This window comes from Dendrobates tinctorius, unplaced genomic scaffold, assembly GCF_039654945.1.
Source record: "Dendrobates tinctorius isolate UK_male_01 unplaced genomic scaffold, ASM3965494v1 ptg000258l, whole genome shotgun sequence".
Classification (NCBI taxonomy): domain Eukaryota; kingdom Metazoa; phylum Chordata; class Amphibia; order Anura; family Dendrobatidae; genus Dendrobates; species Dendrobates tinctorius.
In genome coordinates, this window is record NW_027361925.1 from 3,541,499 (window position 1) to 3,563,114 (window position 21,616).

The 21,616-nt window shown below is 47.8% G+C and overlaps 1 protein-coding gene across 3 annotated transcripts in view; it reads right to left on the bottom strand.

Moving 5' to 3' along the window:
* PHKA1 (phosphorylase kinase regulatory subunit alpha 1) overlaps window positions 1-21,616 on the bottom strand; it is a 187,818-nt gene that overhangs the window by 19,068 nt on the left and 147,134 nt on the right. For 2 of the 3 annotated variants that reach the window (XM_073558789.1, XM_073558790.1), the window contains 3 exons: window positions 14,214-14,315; window positions 13,555-13,670; window positions 11,910-11,948 (listed from right to left, as the gene is read on the bottom strand). In XM_073558789.1, the coding sequence (XP_073414890.1) occupies window positions 11,910-11,948; window positions 13,555-13,670; window positions 14,214-14,315 (257 nt within the window). The remainder of the gene's footprint in view (window positions 1-11,909; window positions 11,949-13,554; window positions 13,671-14,213; window positions 14,316-21,616) is intronic. The other variant, XM_073558788.1, reaches the window with a different exon arrangement.

Below are 21,616 nucleotides of genomic sequence, written 5' to 3' on the forward strand. Positions count from 1 at the left end.
TACATATTTCATATGAATAGGATTAGTTGAGAACCTGTTCTCGCTAATTAGCATAGCTGAGCTTATATTAAAACAAAAAACAATTACATGTGTTGTTGCGATAGATATAAGGAACTGTTCACTCTGTTTATTTGCCTTTGAGGAAGAATGTTTTCTACTGGGTCCAAAACGCATCAGGCCTATGGGGGGGGGGTCCCCATGATTTTGTTTTTTATCGCTGAAGATGTTTAAATAAAAGAATTTTTACTAAAAAAGGATTCCTGTGCCGGAAGTCTTCTATTTCTATTTGCTTACATGTGGTCGTCAGCCTCTGATCTCCAGGCACGGACGGTCTCAGATATATTTTGGTGAGCAAAGTTTTCTCTTCCCTATCCTCACAGCATGATGCTGCTACCACCATGCTTCAATGTGAGGATGGTGCTCTTGGGGTGATGAGGTGTGTTGGTTTGGCACCAGACAGTGTTTACCCTGCTGGCCAAAAAGTTCAATTTTGGTCTCATCTGACCTCAGTACTTTCCTCCATACATTTGGGGTGTCTCTCATGTCTTTTGGCAAACTCAAAACAAGCCTTACAATTTGTGTGTGCTAGTAAATGCTTTTTTCTGCCCACTCTTCCATAAAGGCCACCTCTATGGAGTGTACTGGCTTATTGTGGTTGTATGGACAGATACCCCAGTCTGTACTTGGGAACTCTGCAGCTCCTTCAGGGTTACCTTTGGTCTCTGTGCTGCCACTCTGATTAATTCCCTCCTTGCCCGGGCTGAGCATTTTAGTGAGTGCCCTCTCTTGGCAGGTTTGTTGTGGTACCATGATCTTTCCATTTGAGGATAATGTATTTAATTTGTTTTGTGCTCATGTATCACACACAATTTGGAATACAAAAATATTTAAATACAGGTTGTAAGGTAACAAAATAGGTAAACCGCCAAGAGGGGCTGATACTTTTGCAAACCACTGTACAAACACCAGGGATTTCAATGAATAAAATACAAGTTATACTGAATATTTTCCCATGTATCCTGTTGCTCAGCTTCTTCTCTATACCATACTGTCTGCAGATTGACAAGTTCCCATTTAAGGAAAACCATCATAAAAAAAAATATGACCAATGGCTTACATCATGTTACCTTGCTAGAATAAATTTCTTTTTGATTTTTGGCAATGCTTTATCCATGTTTTATATTCCATATCACAATCTGTATTGAACATAATAGAGTAGGAATCTTGCAGTTTTCACATCGGCAGATGGGGCTTGTTTATACTTCCTGCCGCTTCAGAACATACGGTAACTCATAAATTGGCCACAAAGAACAGACCCCCAGCTATATCCTGTGTATCGAAGAATCTAACTAATGTGTGCCAAAGAGAGGAGGAAGAGGTGAGCTGTGACATCAGCTGGACTGAATGGTGGATCCAGTGTTAGCAGCTGGGCACAGAGGTGTTACCTGTCACTGTAATCCTGTCTCAGATGATAAGCAGTCTCTTGAAAACTCTTCCTGGAAGGACAGGTAGTCCGGCTCTAGAACAACCCCCAGTGGCCAGTGGAAAAATTGCAAGATTACTAATTTTTAAAAAAAGGTTGTGACATGAAAAAGAAAATTAACAAATAAATATATATATACACACACACACACACACGTGTATCACAAAATCGATTTATAGGATTCATCATTTTCTGATGATGGCTTCCCTTTCAATAACATAATATATGGTCACGACATTGTGGCACTAAGCAATATAGAACTATTACTGGTTCCCCTCCTGCTCACTAGTGATGCTCTCCTCACAGACTGCACAGCTCCTGTCCATACAACGGCTGCTGGTGGAGGAACATGTAACCAGACCTGCCGTCTGTCTCCTTCAATGGCTGCTGGTGGAGGAACATGTGACCAGACCTGTCCATCTGCCTCCCCCAATCTCTGCTGGTGGAGTAACATGGGACCAGACCTGTCCATCTGTCTCTTCCAATGGCTGCAGGAGGAGGACATGTGACTGGACCTGTCCATCCATCTCCTCCAATGGCTGCTGGTGGAGGAACATGGGACCGAACCGGCCCACCATTGGACAAGGTAGATGGATCGGTCTGGTCACATTTTCCTCCACCAGCACCCATTGGAGGAGGCAGATGGGTAGGTCAGGTCACATCCTCCACCACCATAGCCATTGGAGGAGACAGATGGAGAGGTCGGTCCCGTGTTCCTCCACCAGCAGCCATTGGATGAGGCAGATGGACAGGTCCGGTCACATGTTCCTCCATCAGCAGCCATTGAAGGAGGCAGATGGACAGGTCCGGTCACATGCTCCTCTATCAGCAGCCATTGGATGAGGCAGATAGAGGAGCCGGTGACCAGACCTGTCTATCAGCAGCCATTGGAAGAGGCAGATGGACAAATCCGGTCACTGGCTCCTCTATAAGCAGCCATTGTATGGACAGAAGAGATGTCTACTATATGAGGAAGGGTGCAATAAGTGCAGGAGAAGGACCTGTAATCCTTACATTTAGTAAGTGCAACAAAACCATGTCCCCAGTACATCGGTTAAAATAAAAATAATGTGACCAACCTATTGAATATCCAAACTCAGGAGCCCAATGTATAGCATTAATATCAGAAGTTAGAGCACGAGATGTGATCTATTAGTTGAGCCAAAATTACAGAAGGGTAAAGAATCCTTTCAAATGAAAGCACGGCTCTCACCGGCATCAGACAGATCCAAGGGCAGGAAGCAGAAATGTACCAATTAAAGGGATCATGCAGCATGGCCAAATTAATACATATTAAACAGTAAAACATTACTGTGTAATTACTGAATTCAGCGTTATGTGATCCATTGTGGCAGCCCTCGGCAATCATTACAGCAGATTATGTTACATTATTAGGGCTCCCACCTGCTGACACAGACTCCATGAGGTCGGAAGCATGAGTTAGTAGGTCGGCTGTCCTAATCCATATCACCATATCTCTCTGAAACTGCACTGCGCAGTGGACAATGTTACTTGAACCAACACTGGCCAAAGTGACCTACTGCCATCCACAGCCATCAGCTCTTTACACACAAGCCGATCCCGGTCTCCCTTCCTCACCTATTTACCACCAATCCGGCAGATTTTGAAATTCTTACTGTTTTCCAGTGTTAAAATCAAACAACATTTTCCAGGTTTGTGTACTACCTGCAGCGACCCTTTAAAATGAAGTAGTCCCCATTGTAGAATAAGAAACGCTACCTCCTGGCCAGTCGCCGGTCAGCGATGTTGGCGCTGGGCCTCCTGGGGCTTACGAGGCATTGTTATATCATGTGAGCTCCCCACTATGGACTGCGCTGTCATCTTCCTCAGGCCTAACCTCAGAAGTGAGAATACAGCCACACAATAGTGACCACTGATTGGCTGCAGCGCATAATCCAGGCCAACCTCAGAAGTGAGAACATGGACACACAATAGTGACCACTGATTGGCTGCAGCGCATAATTTAAGTGCTAACACTGCTGGACTGACACTGCTGCAGGAGGTGTTGGCCAGGGGATACTTCATGTACAAAGGGGATGGCCCAGAAGTGGACAAACCATTTAAGTCGCAGGACAGTGGCAGTAAAAACATTTTTTTTGCAATGTACTTTCTAATTGATGCGTCTGTCGCACAGGAGCCATGAAAGAGAATTGTATCCTTAACCCTTTCAGGACATTATGGTGATCATGTGGGCACACAAGCTGTGAATGTAGATTGCCACCAGGAGCTCAGCGTAAGTGATAGGCAGCACTGCCCGGGCTGTTTAACTCCGAAAGACCCTGATCAATTGCAGAGGGAGCCTCTTCCCTCTCCCACGCGATCGGCACACCTGTGATGTAATTGTGGGCTGCCTATGGTAGACCCCGGGGTCTGCCAGCTATGGTGGTCTATTAAACCATGTCAGGAGCATTCTGACAGTCTATCCTGTGGTTAGATTAATGCTGCACAAACCGGGCAGCATTAATCAGAGCTGGCTGATCGCCTGCAGCCAAGTATGACTTACTCTGCAATGCTACGGCATTCAGAGAAGATAGACTGAATGGCCGGCCCGTGGCTACCGGGAAAGGCCACCCAGCCACCCTGCCTCAGCAAATCAATAGGTCAGATCGTGCAGCCAAGGTCAGAGTCACACTCCTATTGTTCTGCACAGTGCAAAACAAACGGAACACATTAAATAAAGAGACCTTAGACCTGATGAAGTTGATGTACTTTCTTTGAAAAGACAATCAGAATAGTTGTATAAACCCAGTGTCTACACACCTGACTGATTCCTCAGTGTTCGCTCACTCTGCTGCTGAGATCTCAGGACGCTCAGTACAAGCTGCAGCAGTCATCATGGGGAGATAGGATCTGATTAGACTGGTGAGATCACACTTACGTGAGACAAGGATCTGTAAGGTAGACATGCTGGCCTCACCAGGTCCAAGATGTCTATTTCATAATACAGTGCAATATAAAATCGGGTGACTGCCACTGCAGGGCCTCGGTTACATATTATTTTGGATACCCCATATATTTGGATTCCTTGATCCAGCTCTCTCCTACAAGTACAGTCCCCTGATGAGGCCTCGATATTGAGGCAGAAACGAGTTGGGAGGGCTCTGTGAATATCTATTTTGGGGGTTAAATTGTGTATTGGTCCCACATGGGAACTGCCCTAGGAAGTCTTACTGGGCATGACCTGAATTCAGGAACATGGACTACCTCCCATCCAGTGTTTGCTGTCTCCACGCCTGCATATCAGGTGAGACGGTAACCCTTACTACTGGCAGCACTCAGCACCTTGTTATTTGTGGCTCATTTCAGCAATAGTTCTTTAACGGTTCCTAATAAGAGTTAGCTTGTATATCTCTTCTGCTGTTTATTAATAAGACTTTTTGAGGAGCATTTTGTGCTCTCTCCATTGGACGGCCAGTTCTTGTCCGGTCCATAACGCGGAGTGGCACATGGAGCCACTAAGGTCTGCAATGTGTGGACACGTCGGGCCCCTTTTGTACAGCAGCCATCTGAACCTGGCCTTATTGGTCACAATTTTAGCTAAATACCATGGCTACGGACGTGGGAATAAAATTGTGCGCCTCGCTGACACAAGTAGATTTTCCATTTTTGTTCCATCTGTGTTTGCAATGGATAAAATACGGACACTCCACACACATTGCAGGTTTTGTTGTAGTGGACACAAGTGATTTTCCACCGAGACTACAGGTGTGTTCTGAAAAGTATTAAGTTACGTACCGGTAACGGTATTTTTCGGAAGCCCATGACAGCACCACGAGAGAGGGGATCCGCCCCATAGGAACAGGAAACCTACAGATACAAAAGGGCGGTACCTCTCCCACGCATCAGTTGGATTACAGAGCTTGAGAGGCTACCATGGTTAGTACACAACATATGATATATACAACCTATCTACCCTATTTAACAGAATTATTTCATACCATCTCCCACATAAGGTGATTCTATGAACAAACTTCTAAGGAGTGCACCCCTATATGTGAACAAGGGAGGGAACTAAGGGTGCTGTCATGGGCTTCCGAAAAATACCGTTACCGGTACGTAACTTAATACTTTATTCGGACTCCCATGACAGCACCACGAGAGAATTACAGAGATGTAAACTAATTTAGGGAGGGACTACAGCCTGCAGCACCCTTAGCCCGAAGGTGAGGTCTGAGGAGGCACCCATGTCTAACCGATAGTGGTTAAAAAAGGTGGAAGGAGATGACCAGGTGGCCGCCTTACATATCTGATCAATTGATACTCCAGATCTCTCTGCCCAGGATGATGCCATGGCCCGAGTGGAATGTGCCCTCAGGTTCTGTGGAGCCGGACCGCCACCTGCTGTGTAGGCAAGAGAGATAGCCTCCCTAATCCACCTTGCTAATGTGCGTTTTGATACTCTGTATCCTTTTCTGGAACCTTGGAAGGATAGGAATAATGCGTTCTCCTTCTTCCAAGGATCCGTGGCTGCTAAATATGTCAGTAAGCACCGCCTAATATCTAATGCCTGAAGTTTCTGCTCTTTAGGGTTGGTTGGATTAGGGAGGAAGGAAGGCAGAACTATCTCCTGTGTCCTGTGGAATTGTGTTGCTACCTTGGGAAGGTATGCTGGATCTGGCCTTAGGATCACTCTATCCTGTAAGAACTCTGTGTAAGGAGGCAATCTGGAGAGTGCCTGTATGTCGCTCACCCTACGTGCGGATGTTATTGCTACCAGGAATGCTGTTTTAAGGGATATAATCTTTAGTGAGGCGGAATCTAAAGGTTCAAACGGACTTTCTGTCATGGCTGTAAGGACTAAGTTTAAGTCCCACGGTACGCATCTGTCTTTGTGTATAGGTCTCGATCTGGCCGCTGCTCTGATGAACCTTGCTACCCAATAATCTTTTGCAATATCAGCTGCAAACAGGGCCCCTAAGGCTGAAACCTGTACTTTTAGCGTACTTGTGGAGAGACCCAATTCGAAACCTTTCTGGAGAAATTCCAGAATATGTTTCGTGGGAATTCCATCTCTGATGTCAAAGTGAAAGGTGGATAGGAAGCGTTTCCAGGTCCTAGCATAAATATTAGTGGTGGTTAATTTTCTGCTTCTTAGGAGGGTGTCAATTAAGTTCTTGGAGAACCCTCTATTTTTTAATAGTGACCTTTCAAACACCACGCCGTCAAATGAAGTCTCGCTACTTGTGCGTGGCTGACTGGCCCCTGGTAGAGGAGATCCGGAAGGTTCGGTAGTACCCAGGGATCGCCTACCGACATGGTCCTCAACCACGAGAACCAGGTCCTCCTGGGCCAAAAGGGGGCAATCAGTATGACTCTTGCCTGATCCTCTCTGATCTTCCTGACTACCAGGGGAAGAAGATTCAATGGTGGGAAGGCGTATGCCAGAGAAAAGTCCCATCTTATCAGTAGGGCATCCACCGCCAGGGGATTTTCCCTGGGGTTCAGAGAGCAGAACAATCTTTCTTTTCTGTTTTCTCTGGTGGCAAAGAGGTCTACCTCTGGCTGGCCCCATCTGCGGACAATCTGGCGGTAAATGTCTTTGTTCAAAGCCCATTCTCCTTGTCTTAGAGCCTTGCGGCTTAAAAAGTCTGCTCTTACATTGTCCTTTCCGCTGATGTGGAGCGCGGTCAAAGATAGACAATTTCTCTCTGCTATCTGGAGGAGCCGTTCTGTTATCTGCATCAGAGCGCTGGAGCGGGTTCCACCTTGGTGGTTGACATATGCTACCGCTACCTGGTTGTCCGAGTGTATCCTCACATGATGGCCCTGCAGGTAATGAGTTTCTTGACTGCTCGCTCTATCGCCAATAGTTCTCTCTGGTTGGATGAGATTTCAGAATTAGAATCCCACTGGCCCTGTACCACTATGTCCCCCATATGGGCTCCCCAACCAAAGGAACTAGCGTCTGTGGTTATAATACGGGTTATCTGTGCTATCCAGGGCACCCCTGACGCTAGGTTCTCGCTCTGAAGCCACCATCTTAGTGATGTAACAGTTGAGGGGCTTAGACACATCCGACCTTGTAAGGAGCCTCCAAGGGCCCTGCTATTAATCAAGACGTCGTTTTGAAGGGTTCTGGTATGGAACTGTGCCCACCTTACTGCTGGGATGCATGAAGTTAGAGAACCTAACAGGGACATGGCCTGTCTGAGGGTCATAGATGGGTTATCCATTGCCCGAAGAACCTGCTCCTGTATCTTTTGTAATTTATCTAGTGGTAGCAGGCACCGCTGAGTGTCTGAATTTAGTATCAATCCTAAAAATTTCTGTATTTTTAAGGGCTGGAGTCGGGATTTCTCGTAGTTTAAAATCCATCCTAGGTTTTCTAACCTGGATCTAGCCTTTTCTATCTGGGATTTACAATGACCCATCGATTTTCCTACAATCAAGAAATCGTCTAAATATGGAATGATTAAGACGTCAACCTCTCGTAAGTGAGCCATAACTTCGGCCACTAATTTTGTAAAAACCCTGGGTGCTGCTGAGAGACCAAAGGGAAGGGCTCTATACTGAAAATGACGTACTGTGCCCTCTACTGAAACTGCCACCCTCAGGAACTGCTGGAAGTCTGTATGGATAGGTACGTGATAGTACGCGTCTTTCAAATCTATGACTGCCATAAAACAACCTTTAAACAATATTTTTATTGTTGTATTAATGGACTCCATTTTGAATTTATGATTAATCAAAAATTCGTTAAGGGAACGAAGGTTTATAATCGTTCTGAATGTGTTATCAGGTTTCTGGATTAGAAACAGGGGAGAGTAGAACCCTCTTCCTCTTTCAGCCTCTGGGACCTCTACCAGAACATTTTTCTGACATAGGCTCAAGACTTCCGCTTCTAAAGCCGCTTGTTCAAGATGAGAAGATCTTAAGGGGGTCAGTTTAAAGGTGTCCCGCGGGATCTGGGTAAATTCCAACCTAAGCCCGGTGGATATTACCTTGCGCGCCCAGTCACTATTCGTAATCTGCGACCATGCCGGGAAGAAGGATGACAGTCTACCCCCTACGGGAACCGCTAGTCATTGATTTGATTCTTTTGATCTCTTGACGAGCGTGTAAACATATAGCCCGTACCTCGTCTCCTTCTGTCTTCCCATCTGGGTCGATCTCTAACAGGTGAAGAGTTGCGCCTTCTCCCCTGGCCAAATCTCCTTCTACCAAATGGGCGACGGTAGGACGCTGATGAAAGGTTTGGGAACTTTTTCTTGTCGTCCCCCGCCTTTTCAAGCAGCTCGTCTAGGACAGTTCCAAATAAGTATTCGCCCTCACATGGAATCGCACAGAGCTTTGCTCTGGACTGGATGTCTCCCTGCCAGCACTTTAGCCACAGGGCTCTGCGAGCTGCGTTAGAGAGACCTGCTGCTCTGGCGGCCATTCTCATTGCATCCGCTGAGGCATCTGCTAGGAAAGCTGCTCCCTCTTGGATGGTCGGTAGGGCCCCAAGAATTGTTTGTCTTGATGTACCCTGCTTTAGTTGTGACTCCAACTGGTCCAACCAGACCATCATGGACCTGGCCGTGCACGTTGAAGCCACTGCTGGTCTTAAGGACCCGGCCGCCATCTCCCAGGTGTTTTTCAGGAAGGTATCAGCTTTCCTGTCTAAGGGATCTTTAAGGGATCCCATGTCCTCAAAGGGGAGCGAGGATTTTTTTGATGCCTTCGCAATGGCAGCGTCTAATTTGGGGGCTCTGTCCCAAGAACTTACTGCCGGATCGTCGAAGGGGTATCTCCTTTTGAGGGCTGGTGGTAGCGACCCTCTTTTGTCCGGTCTTTTCCACTCTCTGTGGATCAGAACCTGTATTTTTTGGTTTAACGGAAAGACTCTCCGCTTCCTCTGTTCCAGCCCACCGAACATGACATCCTGCATGGATAAATGGGGCTTAGGCTCCTCTACCTCCATTGTCCCTCTGACTGCTTTGACCAGCTTGTCTACCCGGTCAAGAGGCAGACAAAATCACCCCGAGTCCTCTTCTCCTGAAGAGGACGAGGGAGATGAAGCCTGGGAGTCTCTGCTTTTTCTCCACTCTGCTGAGGAATCAGACTCCGCCGGGACCTCGCCCCTTAGACTTTGCGGCTGAGACAAGGACTTTAGGGTTTCCCTCATTTCTACCCTGACAATGTCTCTCAAACTCGCCGCTACTGCAGGCGACTCTTCTGCCACCGTCTGCTGAATACAGGGGGGGCACAATCTTTTGAGGCACGCGTCTGGTAATGGGCATGCACAGAGTGCGCATTCCCTATGTTTATTTTTATTTGTAGCTTTTTTTCCCTAGAAAAAGAAAAACACAGAAGGGGGGTCCCGTCACTGAGTGAACTTTCACGAAGATCACTTACCAGTGCCACAATCAAGTACCGGAGAACGAGGGGGATTTCTTTCAGCCGATGCTCCTGTCTGCCTGGAGGAGCTTTTACGAGTGGACTGGTCACTTCGTCCCGCATTACTGTCACGGGACCCTTTCTTTTTCTGTTTGACCTGCCGAAGGTCATCCAGGGGCGGCAGTGATGTCTGCCGCTGCTGCCCTTGCTTCTGTCGCTGCTGCTCTCGATCGCTTTCCATCACCACTGCTGCTGCTGCTGCACACTGCTGCATGTAGTAATGTGGCCAAGGCAAGGTACCCTGCCCGGGTCCCGCCTAAATACCCCTCCTCCGGTCAGCAGTTTCCATGCCGCGCCCCTCCCCCCCCTTAATGGATCTCCCTACCCCAGCTGGCGCCCCACCGCGCGCCACCGGTGTTTCCGATGGGCGCCGCCATCTTGGGATCGCCGCGCATGCGCAGTAGCGCGCTGACCCGGAAGCGCCTCCTCCGCCCGCCCCCTGACGTCACCGCTACCCCGGAAACGCCGGAAGCTCCGCGGGACGCCCGGGAGCTCCGGAGCAGCGCCCGGTCGCAGCCCTCTGCACAGCGCTGGCAACCTATCTGCGCCGCCGGAGCCGGGAATCCCGGGGGGGAAAATACTTACCGGCGGCGGCTTAATTCCGGAGACGGCCATCCTCCGGACGCCGCTCCCTGCTGTCCACGCCACCGCCGTGATACCCATCCTGGGCCACCGTGGCGTCTTCCAGAAAATCCGAACCAAGCCGAGGTAGGAGACCCCCTCGCAACCGGTGTCGGCTGGCCGGCCTGGGATCTCATTCTTCTGTAGGATCCCGTCCCCTCAGGAACAGGAAACCAACTGATGCGTGGGAGAGGTACCGCCCTTTTGTATCTGTAGGTTTCCTGTTCCTATGGGGCGGATCCCCTCTCTCGTGGTGCTGTCATGGGAGTCCGAATAAACTGTATTCACTAGTCTGGTTCATTTTACTGACCAGCCAAGTGCACGTCATGGCAGGCAGAGTACAGCAACTCGCAAAGCACATAGGAGAGCAATGTGAGGTGTTCTGCAGCACTTTGGAGAAGCAGGGTGCTTCCGAGAAATATAGAAGACCGCTCATATGGCTCTATGCACTGGAGGTTGCAGAAGGAGGCGAAAAATGATACAAAGGCGCAAAAAAGAAACTTTATATGTTGCGCTTTTGTCTGTATATCAGCACTAGTTATACAGATAAAAAATATATATATTGACATAATGGAAATAAGCCCTTAAATAAATAGTAGACTCAGACATAGACGTATAGTGGCGTCTACATCTCATATTCCCTGGTCACGATGCAGTGTCCACAGTGCATCTCTCGGTATGAACCCCATACAGGTGTACGGGGTCTGGTCTTTGCCATGCACGACTGATCCCGAATGATTATAGAGAAGTAGAGTTTGTCGTCTTCTGAGGGGCAGCCCCGACCCAGGAACAATGTAACGCTGAGCCAATGGCAGGATAACACTTAGATACATGGGAAGGTTCCGCACGTTACGGCTCTGGTCACTGGCAGCGCTGCCCTTAGAGATGGATCGTTATACAGGGATCTCAGTGTTTGTAGTTATAAAGCTAATCCCTTTGCGTCTCAGGCCGGTCACACACACATTAATCTCAGCCGTCTATCCCACACTCCTCAGAGATCATTCAGCCATTGTTGAAAATACAATCACAAGTCCAGACGCTTACAATAAATCTTTCAGGTGGATTTGGCGGGTTCGGCGGATATTTGTCTGCGGTGCGTGGGGGACTTTTTATGCAGATAACTTACTAAAGTGAAATAAAGTCCATGATTAGTTTATGGAATTAAAATGAACAATATTTTAGGATATGCAAAACATTAAAACCTAAGGCGCTAATTCTTAAAGTAATAAAACCATAAGTGCACAAATCACCTACATAACAGTGACACCGACCATCGGCAGTTACTTAAGGCACCATGTTTGTGGCCACAATTAAGAAGATTAGCCCAGGTGAAGAGCCCATGCTGTGATTAGAGCCCGCATGTGTGACCCCACAGGTGAGTACAGATAGGTGCCCATCACTTCACCTGGCCATCTGCAGCCACAGACAGCCTACGTTTATCCAGCTGAAAAAGAAACACTGATTTACAAGTCATGTCAGATCATGCAATGAGATCATCATCACCATCATCAGTCACACAAGGGATGGAATTGGACATCCCATTAAACATCACAAGAAATTCCCCATGCAGATCTGTGATGGCAGTAACATGGATACCACCAACGCTGGAGAGCTCTGCTCCCACCAATCCTTCTGTCACGGTAGCTTGTCGTAGGGGACAAATAAGAGGCAGAGCACAATAGTGGTTTGTGGTCTGTAACTGTGAACACACGTCTGCATAGGAGCTGTAGACGAGTCATGGTTGCCTCACCGTTCCAGCAGATAACAGTGGGAGATGAATGTGCTAGAACATTGCAGATGATATGAGGCCACATCTGAGGTCATGTAATGTGGCAGGCTGATCCTCGCTCATCTAGATGCACACTACACACATTAGATGGAGCAGTAAGATGAAACGTTGGGGTAGGAGTGTAGACTTACACTGTGGACATCAACAGAATGTGCCCCTACAGAAATTCATTCCTGCAAGTTTTGGAATCACTCTATAGTTAAAGAGAATCTGTTACCAGGTCTTTGCTCCCCCATCTGACAGCAACATGATGTAGGGGCAGAGATGCTGATTTCAGTGATGTGTCACTTGCTGGGCTGCTTACTGCAGTTTTGATAAAATCAGTTTTCCCTGCTGCAGATCCAACAGTTCTCTGAATGCTGAGCTCTGTATAATCCTGCCCACACCAGTGATTGGCAGATTTCTGTGTACACTGTGCATAGGCAGAAAGCAGCCAATCAGTGGTGAGGGTGGGGTTATACAGAGCTCATGAATATGGAGGACTACATGGCAGCAGGTTTACTAGTCCTCTAGTGATGATAATCTGCTAATAAAGCGGTCATTTTATCAAAACTACAGCAAGCAGCCCAATAAGCGACACATCACTGGGATTGTGGTCTGTGTTTCTACATTAAGCTGCTCTCAAGTTAGGTGGCAAAAAAACTGGTGACAAATTCCCTTTAAAGGAGAAATTATTGCAAGTGGCTCCAATGATTATTTTCTGTAGGCAAAAATAAATTCTAGTGTAATACTAATAGCACCGTGACCTTTACTCTGACAGCTGCAGCAATGTATAGCACCTTGTAGCTGCTTAATGAATGAAGTCAGCTGGCCACCAGGAGAGGCGGCCAAGGGTAGGCAGTCAGGGAAAGCGGCCAAGGGTAGGCAGTCAGGGAAAGCGGCCAAGGGTAGGCAGTCAGGGAAAGCGGCCAAGGGTAGGCAGTCAGGGAAAGCGGCCAAGGGTAGGCAGTCAGGGAAAGCGGCCAAGGGTAGGCAGTCAGGAGTGGTGGTCAGGGGAGACGGCCAGGAGTGGTAGCCAGGAGTGGCAGTCAGGGGAAGCGGCCAAGGGAGGTGATCAGGGAAAGCGGTCATGGGAGGCGGCCATGGAAGACGCCTCCATCCTTGCTTTATAGATATTTACAAGAAAATCAGCCACTGGAAAGAGTGCTGCCATCATCCCCTGCGGTCATGGGACAGCTACAGTTGTGGAAACTACACTGAGTCACATTCTTTTACATAGAGATTCTGCACACGGTTTATTTATTCTCGTTACTTCGCCCACCAGTTTTATCTCGCTCTTCAGTCGGGTGATTCCAGCTCGCTCGCTCTTTGTCGCTCCGACAGCTCCAAGTTCATGTATGGAGATTGCTGGACTGGCCATCCTGTCCACAGATCGCACTGTGAGAAAGAAAACTAAGTCAGGTCTTTTCATTTTTTGCATTAACTTTTCACTTCTCGGAATGAACAGCACAACTAATGAAAAAGTACACCAGAGGTTTCATTCTATTGAGGACACAGAATTAAAACAATACGCTCTATAGAATATACGACACTGCACACAACAGCTGCTGCCAATCACCAGCTTCAACATAAAGGGGGAATCACAAGGAGGACTATAAGGGGGGGTCCAAATAGGACCAAAGTTTAGCTGAAGTGGGCAGTAGAGTATAATGGTCGGGATGCTTAACACCCCTGACAAAGATTGGGCAGCTACAGTGCAAAAAGCTGCTCAATGTCACCTGGGGCAATTACTACTAGCAGGGCAAAGTGAGGTTTGCAGGCACAAGCAGCCTCCGCAGCAGACTCCCCAGATGGATAATCCAGATATTCAGCAGAGTAATTCTAGTATAATGAGAAGGAGGCATTGTAAGCTGGAGACCACTAATCATGTTGCGAACAGGAGCTTATTTCACATCGCGCACATACGGTCGGGGCACGTACCACTCCTCTCCACACCAAACTCCTTCCCACTCAGGATGTGATGCAGAAGGCTCTTCATGTCAGAAGGACTGAGGTTCATGAGGCTCTCTGTGGCTTCTTCCGCTGTATGATAGAAATACATTAATCAGTTTGGACATGGTCAGAGCTAGAAGTAAAATATAATTTTCATGACTAACAATCTTTCATTTAATGCAACTTTACAGCTGTAAATGTGTATATGTATAAATATGGAGAGCGAGGCAGCGTGGCAGTGATGGCGTCCTATCATTAACCCGGCCACTGAGCTTCTCACAAGATTCCTCCCTGGAGTGGAAACGTGGCACGGGTTCATAAAGTGGCTTAATAAAAGGATCATTAAACTGTTGTATCAAGGTTGTTTGTGTGTAAATGTAGATACACATATACAGGTGCTTCTCACTAATTAGAATATCAAAAAGTTAATTTCAGTTCAATACAAAAAGTGAAACTCATATCGCGTCATCACAAACTGTGATCTACAATATTTCATGTGTTTATTTCTGTTAATGTTGAGGATTATGGCTTACAGCCAATGAAAACCCAAAAGTCGTTATCTCAGTAAATTAGAATACTTTATAACACCAGCTTGAAAAATGATTTTAACATCTGAAATGTTGGACTACTCAAATGTATGTTCAGTAAATGCACTCAAAACTTGGTCGGGCTCCTTTTACATCAAATACTGCATTAGTGCGGCGTGTAATGCGCCCCTGTAGTAGGTATCACCCCCACCATAATGTGCCCTCACAGTAGGGAACATCCCCACCATAATGTGCCCCCGTAGTAGGTATCACCCCCACCATAATGTGCCCTCGTAGTAGTCAACAACCACACCATAATGTGCCCCCGTAGTAGTCAACAACCCCACCATGTGCCCTCGTAGTAGGTAACACCTCCATCATAATGTGCCCCCATAGTAGGTATTACCCCCACCATAATGTACCCCTGTAGTAAGTATCACCTCCACCATAATGTGCCACCGTAGTACGCATCACCCCCACAATGACTGGCCATGCTCCTGCAGGTAGCAGATAGTACCTTGCGGCTCTGCCTCCAGGCCTGGATCAGGCCATCTGGGGGCTCCGTGAAGGTGGGTCTTTTTGGCACCATTAGATGCACTGATCTATAATGTCTCAGAGATTCCCATTTGGGCTCAGATCTGGGGAGAGGACAGCCAGTGGTATCAACGCTTTCCTCATCTATATGCAAATTGCCTCTTCAGAGAAAAAGAGGACTTGAACTATTGCGCCACCTGTTGGTAGTAGCGATCTAGGAACATCTAGGAACAGTTTACAGACTCTGCCCACATGAGGCCGGGCAGTGTACTCCACCATGAGAAACCAGGGCCCTTGTACTTCAAGGATTAGTCTCCCTAGACCACTACTGACCCAATGCAAAATTAGTCATGCTGGAAGACATTGCTGGCATCTCCAGACTCCTTAATACCGGTAAAGTGCCTTTTACGGCCACATGTCCTGGGAGCAGGGCTGTGGAGTCAGTAAGCCAAACCTCTGACTCCTCATACAGGGCTCCTGGGTAAGTGACACATTTACTGCAGTACATTGGTGACATTCGTCTTCTCAGCACCAATATCATACAATAATGAGGATATTTAGGACATTAAATCTATTTATTGGAAAAGAACTTCAGAGAACAAACTAATAAATGGTAAATCTATAACACTATGCAGTAAGTGAGAAAATGCGTCAACAAAACCGTACTGCAGTTTCGCTGTTGACGGCGGATGTTAAGATTTTGGCTAAAGTAGTGGCTGGCTGTTTGGCAAGTGTGGTCCAGAATCTGGTCCATCCTGATCAATCTGGTTTTATGCCGAATAAGTCTACAGCGATAAACCTACGTAGATTATTCTTGAACTTGCAGCTGCCGTCGGACAACGAGGGTAATAGAATTGTGGTCTCATTGGATGCGCGTAAAGCGTTTGATAGTGTTGAATGGTGCTATCTTTGGGAGGTTTTGAGATCTTTTGGTTTCGGACCGACTTATCTCGTGGGTGAGGTTATTGTATTCTTCTCCGACTGCTAGGGTGAGAGTTAATGGAGAGTTATCTGGAAGTTTTGGTTTATATAGGGGGACTAGACAGGGGTGTCCGCTGTCGCCGCTGCTTTTCGCGTTGGCAGTGGAGCCCCTGGCACAGACAATTAGGAACTCGACTTTGGTTAGGGGGTTCCGGTATGGCATGATAGAGGAGAAAATAGCCCTATATGCAGATGACATGTTACTCGTTTTCGAAAATTCTGGAGAGGCCTTGGAGGGTGTGATGAGCATTCTTAGAACATTCGGTGAGATATCGGGTCTTGAAATCAATTGGGCAAAGTCAAATATCTTGATAGTGGATAAAGGGGGTGATGACATCCCGATGGCATTGGAGGGTAGCAGGTTGTCGGTGGTTCAACAGTTCGAATATCTGGGTGTTCAAGTGTCTCTTCCTCTTTCGAGCTACGTCGATTTAAATCTGTCCCCATTGTTGGACAGATTTAGGAAGAAAGTAGGGGCGTGGTGCAAGTTGTGCCTCTCTGTGGTGGGTAGGATAAATTTAATCAAAATGATTCTTATGCCCCAATTATTATATATATTGCATAACTCCCCCGTTTGGTTGCCCCGAAAGTGGTTTCATACCATTAACTCTATATTTCGAGACCTTGTTTGGGGGAAGAAACAGCCAAGAATTAGGTTGGAATTCCTGCAGAGGCCTAAAGATGGGGGGGGGGGACTGGCCCTTCCGAATCCCTGGATTTATTTTTTGGCAGTACAGGGTCAGCAGATGAGAGGTTGGAGAGAGGTGAATGGACTGGGTTCAGTCCAGCAGATTTTGGTTTGGTTGGTGGGAAGGGATCCATTGATTCAGGGTCTGGAGGCAGGGGGATTTGGGAAGTTTGGTGCGGCCTATCCTACTTTGATAATGGTTCACAAAGTATGGGAGGCAATTAAAAAGACAAGAGAAGTGGGACTATTAACAAATCTCTCCCCAATATGGAACAATGAAGTACTACCTGAATTTATTAAAATGGGGGAATTCAAAAATTGGATATCATTAGGTATTCAATATGTGGCTCAGATTCAGGATACACGAGGACTGTTAAACTTTGAGACACTGCAGGAGAGTTATGGGTTGCAGGAGACCTGTAGGTTTCAATATGGACAGATGAGACATGCCTATCTGGCGCAGAGTAAAACGACGGATATGGGAATTTGTAGAGACATTCTGGTGGACTATGTCTGTGCGACGGGAGGAACGAAAGGGGTAGTCTCCGATATTTATAGGAATTTGTTATATACCTTTCTTAATAGATTCCCTATTAAGGCAAAAGAGAAATGGGAGGAAGAGTTGGGAAGGATAGAGGAGGATAAATGGGAAGATATCATGGAATATATTCCTCAGTTATCATTAAGTGAGCCGGGTAGATTTTCACAGATATATGTGCTTCACAGAGTATATAGAACTCCGGATAGGCTTTATAAGGCAGGGCTGAGACAGACTTCTGAGTGTCCTAGGTGCCAGTCCGAGGGGGCAGAGATTCTGCACATGTTATGGCAATGTACGAGATTGAATGCATATTGGTTGGAGGTGGGAGAAGCAATTGGGAAATCGTATAGCTGTACAATCGCAAGCGATCCTGTGATATATATATATTGGGATATGTGGAGGAGATCCGAGTTCCAAATCATCATAAACTGGCCATAGCTAGATTATTGTATTTTGCACGTAAGTTGATTGCCAGGCACTGGTTGAGTGGTGAACCGCCGACTGTGGGAATTTTATAGACAGTCTGATATGGTTATTAATATGGAAAAGGTTATTTATGAAAAAATGAAAAGTGTGAAAACTTTTGAAACACTTTGGAAACCGTGGATGGAGAGAAACTGATTCCAGAGGGATGTTGTTTTATTGTGTAAGCAATGTATGCTAATGTCCCATTCTTGTTTATAGAGGATTTAAGGGAGGGGGGAGATGAGGGGGGGAACTGGGGGATTGTTTCAAAATGTTTGTAAACATGACTATTCTCCTTTCCTGACACAATTGTGTGTAGTTGTCAATTTGAATATTGTGAATAAAAATTATCTGATTTAAAAAAACAAACAAAACCGTACTGAGTAACACCTGTGATGAATGTGTCCCGAGACACAGTATGGCCTCCATCAGATCCTCCTCAATAGATGACCTCAGATCTGATTATTATAAGGCTGAGGACTAGATCTCTGCACTAACGTGTGGTGGTGTAAAGCGGAGACCACACGATAACATCGCTAAAAATGTCAGGGGATAGCGGAATTGCCCCTTGCGCAGTCAGGGAGTGGAGGAATCGTCCCGTGCGCAGTCGGAGGATGGAGGGATCGCCCCGTGTGCAGTCGGGGGATGGCGGGATCGTCCCGTGCGAATTCGGGGGATGGAGGGATCGCCCCGCGCGCAGTCGGGGGATGGAGGGATTGCCCCGTGCGCAGTCGGGGGATGGAGGCATTGCCCCGTGCGCAGTCGGGGGATGGAGGGATTGCCCCGTGCGCAGTCGGGGGATGGAGGGATTGCCCCGTGCGCAGTCAGTCTGACGAAGAGCTGAACTCTTCTACTTCTTTGAGAACCAGAGAAACATTTTGCTCTAATCTGGTTTATTGCTTTGCTCTGGTTGTGGGATCCTTTGCCGGCTTCATCTTGTATAAATGCTTTTCAGAAGTTAACTCCTCATCTGATGAGGCTGAAGATACGGCAGCAGTAGCACTGGAGGACCACAGTCCTGCTCCGGGGGTCCTGTAGCCACTCATCCTACCTGCTCCCTCACAGCTTCTTTTCCCTTAGTAGCTGTTGATCACCCATTTAATATACGATGACTCGGGGCCATAAACAGTGGCCAGAAGAGCATTCTCTCTAATAGCGGGGTCTTCGGGTGAGTGACACATAATGCCGTCTGGAACAGAACAGCGAGTTTTTCCTTTATGGAAACACTGGGAATTGAATCCCCAGCGTCTCATTTATTAGTCACTGTAAATGGGAGATGAAGCAAATCCTTCAGTTCAGCCACCTGTGTCCATTGCCATTCATTTATTGTTACCGGAGGGTCGTACATGTCTACAAGAAGGGTCTCCGCTCCACCAATGGCTTTATCATTAATAGGTGCTGCCCCACCGAGGGCTTCATCCACAAATGCCCTATTTGTGTCTTTACAAGATGGAATCATTTTTAGGGGTTCTGGCAGCAATCACCAATGTCCTCACTTTACCAATAAGAGTCCAGCATGTCCCTCCTGCAGACTCTCTCTTATTACCGGCTGCAGCGTGTCCCTCCTGCAGACTCTCTCCTATTGCCGGCTGCAGCGTGTCCCTCCTGCAGACTCTCTCCTATTGCCGGCTGCAGCGTGTCCCTCCTGCAGACTCTCTCCTATTGCCGGCTGCAGCGTGTCCCTCCTGCAGACTCTCTCCTATTGCCGGCTGCAGCGTGTCCCTCCTGCAGACTCTCTCCTATTGCCGACTGCAGCGTGTCCCTCCTGCAGACTGTCTCTTATTGCTGGTTGCAGAGTGTCCTTCCTGCAGACTCTCTCCTATTGCCGGCTGCAGCGTGTCCCTCCTGCAGCCTCTCTCCTATTGCCGGCTGCAGCGTGTCCTTCCTGCAGACTCTCTCCTATTGCTGGCTGCAGCATGTCCTTCCGGCAGACTCTCTCCTATTGCTGGCTGAAGCGTGTCCTTCCTGCAGACTCTCTCCTATTGCTGGCTGAAGCGTGTCCTTCCTGCAGACTTTTATTGCTGGCTGCAGCGTCTCTCCTGCAGACTCTCATTGCTGGCCGCAGCGTGTCAGTCCTGCAGACTCTTATTGCCGGCTGCAGCTTGTCACTCCTGCAGAATCTTATTGCCGGCTGCAGCGTGTACCTCCTGCAGATTCTCTCTTATTGCCACTGCAACGTGTCCCTCCTGCATATTATATCTTATTGCCGGTTGCAGCATGTCCCTCCTGCAGACTCTTATTGTCGGCTGCAGTGTGTCCCTCCTGCAGATCATCTCTTATTGCCGGATGCAGCGTGTGCACAACATGGCGCATGTGATTAATATGAGAAAGCATTAACCCCTTCCCGACATGCGCCGTACATATACTGCTCTGGAGGAGCTGCGTTCCCGCAAAGAGCAGTACATGTATGGCACATTTATCTCGCAGGCTCACGCCGAATGCCGCGATGATCGGGTGCTGGTGTCAGCTCTGTGTGAGAGTTGACACCCTGCAGAAACGCCCATGATCAACGCTAGCAACAATCGTGGGCGTTTAACCCCTCTGATGCCACTGTCAATAGTGACATTAATGAAGGAGGACACCGCTGAAGAGCGGCCAGACTGAGTCAAGAGTGTAATAACCCTGCCAGCATCACTGCATGGCTTCTCATCTCCTTCACCACTCTGGGCCATGCTGTGAGTTCTGTCCTCTGCCTGCTCCATGCTGTGAACCTCAGGTCCTTGCTTGCTTCATACTTCCTGACTGTATGCTTAGGGTGGCGGCGCCAGCACTTCTTGAGTCTTATAGAGACAGTGTATACACTCCTAATTTGTCCCCAGCCTATTGCCAAGAGGTATTGGATACTTAAGGCATCTCCACCCATAGGGAGATGCCTGAGCAACAAACTCTCTCAGTCTGTATTCTGCTAAGTTGCCAGGTCTTGTCTTCCGCCTCCTGGTAAGCTGCATACCCAGGCCCATTTTCTGTGCACTGTCTAGTTTCTTCCACCCTGGGGGCTGTATACCAAGGCCTGAATCCTTTGTACTGAATTTGTTCCTGTGTCCGTCCTTGTCCGTTTTAAGTCCGTTTTTTGTACCTGTTCATATCCTTGCCAGTTTCCTTCCCTACTCAGGAGTGTGTAGCCTTGTGTCTACTCCATCTGCTCTCCACACCTTGCAATTCTGCTCCGCTCCCGTTCCGCACCTTGCGGTTCTGCTCTGCTCCCTTTCCGCACCTTGTGATTCTGCTCCATTCCTGTTCCGCACCTTGCGGTTCTGCTTCGCTCCCGTCCTGCGGGTCTTTGTCCTAGTCTGAATTGATTCCTAAGAGTTCCTGGCCCTCCAGCCTGAACTGGTTCCTACCTGCTCCCTTATCCTACTCGTATCTGCTTGTGTTCCGGCCCTACCCGTGATGGTTCCGGTTCCTCCAGTCTGATCCGTGCCTGCCAGAGTGCCAGTCGTGCCAACCTGCCTGCCAGAGTGCCAGTCGTACAAACGTGCCTGCCAAAATGCCAGCCGTGCCCGGCAGAGTGCCAGTCGTACAAACGTGCCTGCCAAAATGCCAGCCGTGCCTGCCAGAGTGCCAGTCGTACAAACGTGCCTGCCAAAATGCCAGCCGTGCCCGGCAGAGTGCCAGTCGTACAAACGTGCCTGCCAAAATGCCAGCCGTGCCTGCC